The following is a 5,358-nucleotide window of genomic DNA, read 5'->3' on the forward strand; positions in this document are numbered from 1 at the left end:
CGTCATTGTTGTTTGGCGGGTCCGGGCTGGGGATTCGAACCCGCCACCTTAGGTGTACGTGGCTGGCGCCTTAGCCGGTTGAGCTATAGGCGTCGAGCCATGATATATTATTTTGAATTTATTTTGACTTCTGGCTAGAAATTAAATTAGTTTTATGGGGGGGTTTGTTTTCTAATTTGGAAATAAATACATAAGAATCTAGATTTAGGCAATTTCATGGCTCTGCAGGCTGTTGCGTTTCACTTTGTTTAAATTCAACAGTGTGAATGTACATTACAGGTACTCAGTCAGAACACATTCTTCTCCTGAAGAAGGTGACATTTTTCCGTTTTGTGGATGATACTCAATTGTAACTATCAGTATAAAGATTGCCACGCTGGAGATGTAAATGTAAATGTGCCATTCACATTTTTTTTTCTGTTTACAACAGAGTCTCACTCTGTCGCCCGGGCTAAAGTGCAGTGGTGTGATCATAGCTCACTACATCCTCAAATTCATGGGCTCCAGTGATCCTCCTATCTTGGCCTCCCAAGTAGCTGGCACCATAATCTGGCACACTGTACCTATAATCAAAAAAAAAAATTTTTTTTTTTTGTAGAGATAGGATCTCCCTATTGCCTAGGCTGATCTCAAACTCCTTGCCTCAAGCAGTCCTTCTGCCTTGAAGTTCTAAAGTTTGTAATAAGATTGAGGTGTGAGCCACCATGCCTGACTGACATTCACTTTTTATGTCACACTCCAGGCACTTTCTATACAGATTGTCTAAAGTTACCAACCCTGACCCACAAAACCCTGTTCACAGACTACCTATTTCATCTGCATCCTACAGGTTGCTTTCTGAGGACTCTTGGCTGGTTGTTGGCTCACAGATGTCTATACACAGATAAAATTTTCTTAAAGTTTAGACCTGGGGTAAAGGAGGTAATCCCAATGTATCTTTTTAAAAGCATCTGAAAGTGGAGCCAACTTCTTGTACCAGTTTCTGAGCTTTGGTTTGTTAGGAGCCAGTTGCTATTTTTATGATAGAGGCCAGACGTACCCGGAGTCTTGACATGAGCCAATATTGGGTTCTGCCTCTTAGAAGTTGTATATTCCTTTCAGGGTCTTCCCTCTCAGTCTTTCCAGTAATATAACCTTTGCATATTAATGACACAGGAATTAAAACTCAGAGAACTTGGCTTGGTGCCCCTTGCTCAGTGGTTAGGGCGATGGCCACATACACCGTGGCTGGTGGATTTGAACCTGGCCTGGGCCTGCTAAAAACAACAATGACAAGTACAACAAAAAAATAGCTGGGTGTTGTGGCAGGTACCTGTATTCCCAGCTACTTGGGAGGCTGAGGTAAGAGAATCCTTTAAGCACAAGAATTTGAGGTTGCTGTAAGCTGTGATACCATGGCACTGTACCAAGGACAATTTAGCGAGATTCTGTCTCAAAAACAAAAAAACCTCAGGGAACTTGCCAATTAAAGGATTTTCCATAAAAATCTGTAATTGGTCAGGTCAGACATGCTGGTTCACTCTTGTAATTCTAATACTCTAGGAGGCCAAGGGGGTGCATTGGTTGAGTTCAGGAGTTCAAAACCATCCTGAGTAAGAGTGGAACCCTGACTCTACTAAAAATTGAAAAAACTAGCTGGGCATTATGGTGGGCACCTGTAGTCCTAGCTATTCGGGAGGCTGAAGTAAGAGGATCACCCGAGCCCAAGAGTTTGAGGTTGCTGTCAGCTATGATGCCATGGCATTCTACCCAGGGTGAAAGAATGAGACTCTGTCTTTAAAAAAAAGAAAAAGAGGGTGGTGCCTGTGGCTCAAAGAAGTAGGGCACTGGCCCCATATGCCAGAGGTGGCGGGTTCAAACCCAGCCCAGGCCAGAAACCGCAAAAAAAAAAAAAAAGAAAAGAAAGTAATAGGTCAAATGATTTAACAATTATTTTTATTCATTTTGTGGCTGAGTACACAGGTGAATTTACTTGACTTCTTTGTCCTTTGTATTTGTTCTAGCTTGGAGAGTTATTAATGTGTTTTTAATTCTGAATCCTTTGATTTTCATCACAAACTTGAGATTCAAATGTGTGTGATGGGGGTTAGTGGAAGGTGATGTCTAGAGATAAGGTTTTAATGTTGTTTGTTCAGCCATTCTGTGCAGGAATAAGCTTCTTGGTTCTTTTCTCTTAGTGTGGGAAGTTCACTTTCATCCATCCAACCCAGATCATCTATTTACTTGTTCTGAAGATGGGTCCCTCTGGCACTGGAATGCCTCCACAGATGTACCGGAAAAGTCATCACTCTTTCACCAAGGTAAAACTACTTTTTTTTTTTGAGACAGAGTCTCATTATATCACCCTCAGTAGAGTGCTGTGGTGTCACAGCTCACAGCAACCTCCTACTCTTGGGCTTAAGTGATTCTCTCGCCTTAGCCTCCCAAGTAGCTGGGACTACAGTCACCTGCCACAATGCTCGGCTGTTTTTTGTTGCAGTTGTCATCATTGTTGTTTAGCTGGCCCAGGCCAGGTTCAAACCTGCCAGCCTTGGTATATGTGGCCAGCAACATAACCATTGTGCTACAGGTGCCAAGTCACCAAGGTCAAACTTCTTTTTTTTTTTTTTGAGACAGATCCTCAAGCTGTCTCCCTGGGTAGAGTGCCTTGGCTTCACTGCTCACAGCAACCTCCCAGCTCCTGGGCTCAAGCGAGTCTCCTGCCTCAGCCTCCCAAGTAGCTGGGACCACAGGCACCCGCCACAACGCCTGGGTATTTTTTGGTTGCAGCCATCATTGTTGTTTGGTGGGCCCGGGCTGGATTCGAACCCATCACCTCAGGTGTATGTGGCTGGCACCTTAGCCGCTTGAGCCACAGGTGCTGAGCCCAAGGTCAAACTTCTTAATGAAGATTCTTGTGTGTCGTTTTTAATTATACTTTTAAACACCAAATTAGACATTCTCGTATTTTTAATTTATTGACCAAATGTTTTCATTCTCCTGCCTCAGAAAATTTGAGTATCACATATCATAGAGCTTGAAATCTGTCAGTTACTTATTGCAGTGCTGCTATTGACTAGAAATGCTATAAGCTGGCTCACTTCAGACAGCCAAGGTTCTTGTTAAACAGGCGCTGAGCCAGTAAATCTTTGATGTATTAAGATACTGGCTCTATCAAGTTAAAAGGCCTTATCTTACTGAAGTCAGTGGTAGGTAATAGTCAGTTCGAAACCATACACTTGTTTATTATCAAGGTTTGTATATTCCAAGCTTTCTGTTTTTGAGGATTTGTCTGTGGTTCCAAAGTTAACTTGTTTATTCATTAATTCAGACATATTTACTGAATGCCTTCCATCTGGTGGGCACTCTTCTAGGTGTTGGGGCCCACAATAGTGAGCAGAACAAAAAGTCTACACACATAGAGCAAATACTCCAGTAGACAGTTAAATAGATAATGTATCAGTAAGAGTTCAATCAGAAGCTACCTGGATTTAAAAGGAACTGCTTTCACATGAGTTAGAAGAGCTAAATAAAAGGAATAGGAGTGATGGTGAGCAAATATAAAGAAGGGGAATACCCAGAAACCAAAACTCTGTTACCCCTGCTGCTAAAAAAAAACAAGTTTATGTCCATGCATGTATATGTATATATTCCTACTGCTGCACTGTTGAGATGCTGTCAAGTTGGTTCTGGATCAGCAGAAAAGGTGCTGCCTCAACCAGGCTAAAACTTCTGGTAGCGGTGTTTTGCCAGAAATCTAGAGCAGGAAGGGAACTGTTTCTCCCCTCCTCCGCCTTTCGGGCACCCACCAGTGAGTGGTACCTCCCATCAGCAGCCCCCATCTGGATGGCAGATGGCAAGGGAGCTTGGAAAATGGAGTTTGCAGACTCCCACCCACTACACTGCATAGCGGAGCACAGAAAAGTGGGAAAGAGAACTGGAAGCAAAAAGGAAAATAACCAAAGGCACCAACAATCACTATGAAGAAGAGTAAAGCAGAGTTGGAGGATGAAGAATAAAGGTGGGGTGGGGGAGCTGCTCTAATGAGAGATGTAAGGAGAGGCTACTGGGCAGAAAGTGTTGGAGCAGAGACCTGAGAGAAGTGAAGGTGTAAGTCACATGAAAGCATTCTAGGCAGAGGAAGCAGCGACTATGGAGGACAGAAGACAGGCAGAACAGCAAGACTGCTGCCCCGGCAGCTCAGAGCAGTGAGAGGAGCCGAGGACTGGTGGCTGAGGGGCAGATGCCATGGGATTTCTTTAGATTTCATTCTAAGTGTGATAGGAAACCATCAGAATTATAAGCAAGAGAGTGGCATGACCTGACCTATGTTTCCAAAGAATCACTGGCTGCTGTTGAAAATAGACTATGGGAGGAGGGATGAAAAAGAGAAAGCAGGGAGATCAGAGAGGACTCTCATCACAGTGGTTCTAATAATATGTTATATTTTACAGTATTCAAGAGCAATGTGAAATGTAGGAGCAGTAAAAGATAAACAGAAAAACAAAGGGTAAAAAAAATTCTAAAACTTCTCCAGAAAAATTGGGGCACGGAGATAATGTGAGGAGCATGGATGTTTCTGTGCTGACTTCATTTATGGAGAAACTAACAGTTTTGTCTAAGAATTAACTGCATACATACTTGGTTTTGACTTCCTCCCCTATTTCTGCTATCTTGGATTTGCAAGTTTACTTTTAAAGGAAACTCAGACTGAAGGGGAAAAAATGTATTTTGTATCTACTATTGGAAGTCATAATGTGAGACACCGAAAAAGTAAACAAATATAAAATATGCATCTTGCTCTTAAATACCTAATTTAGTGGCCAGGCGCAGTGGCTCATGCCTGTAATGCTAGCACCCTGGGAGGCCGAGGCGGATGGATTGCTTGAGCTCACAAGTTCAAGACCATCCTGAGCAAAATCGAGACCCCTTCTCTACTAAAAATAGAAAAACTGAGGCAAGAGGCTCACCTGAGCCCAAGAGTTGGAGGTTACTGTGAGCTATGACGCCACAGCATTCTACTCAGGGCGACAACTTGAGACTGTCTCAAAAAAAGAAATACTTAATTTAACTATGGAGAAGAGGCATGGAAAATTAAATCATGATATAAGAAATGCTGGGCAGTACCTGTGGCTCAAAGGAGTAGGGCGCTGCCCCCATATGCCGGACATGGCGGGTTCAAACCCAGCCCTGGCCAAAATAAAAAAAAAGAAATGTTACAAGGTAGTAAATTAATGGGACGTTCAGCTGCTGAGAGTTATAGGAAGGAATAAAAACATGAGCTATAGGTTGTCTTCAGAGGTTTCTTAGAGAAGGAAATTGAGCTGGATTTTAAAGAATCACCAAGACTTGACCTTCTAGTCTTTTTTTTTTTTTTTT

General features: G+C 42.7%; 1 protein-coding gene across 1 annotated transcript in view; it reads left to right on the forward strand.

Annotated features, from left to right (window-relative positions):
- NUP43 (nucleoporin 43) overlaps nt 1-5,358 on the forward strand; it is a 19,240-nt gene that overhangs the window by 9,899 nt on the left and 3,983 nt on the right. The window contains exon 7 of the mRNA XM_003790254.2: nt 2,178-2,300. Coding sequence (XP_003790302.1) covers nt 2,178-2,300 — 123 coding nt within the window. The remainder of the gene's footprint in view (nt 1-2,177; nt 2,301-5,358) is intronic.

Source organism: Otolemur garnettii, unplaced genomic scaffold, assembly GCF_000181295.1.
Source record: "Otolemur garnettii isolate 467f Iridium unplaced genomic scaffold, OtoGar3 scaffold00042, whole genome shotgun sequence".
Classification (NCBI taxonomy): domain Eukaryota; kingdom Metazoa; phylum Chordata; class Mammalia; order Primates; family Galagidae; genus Otolemur; species Otolemur garnettii.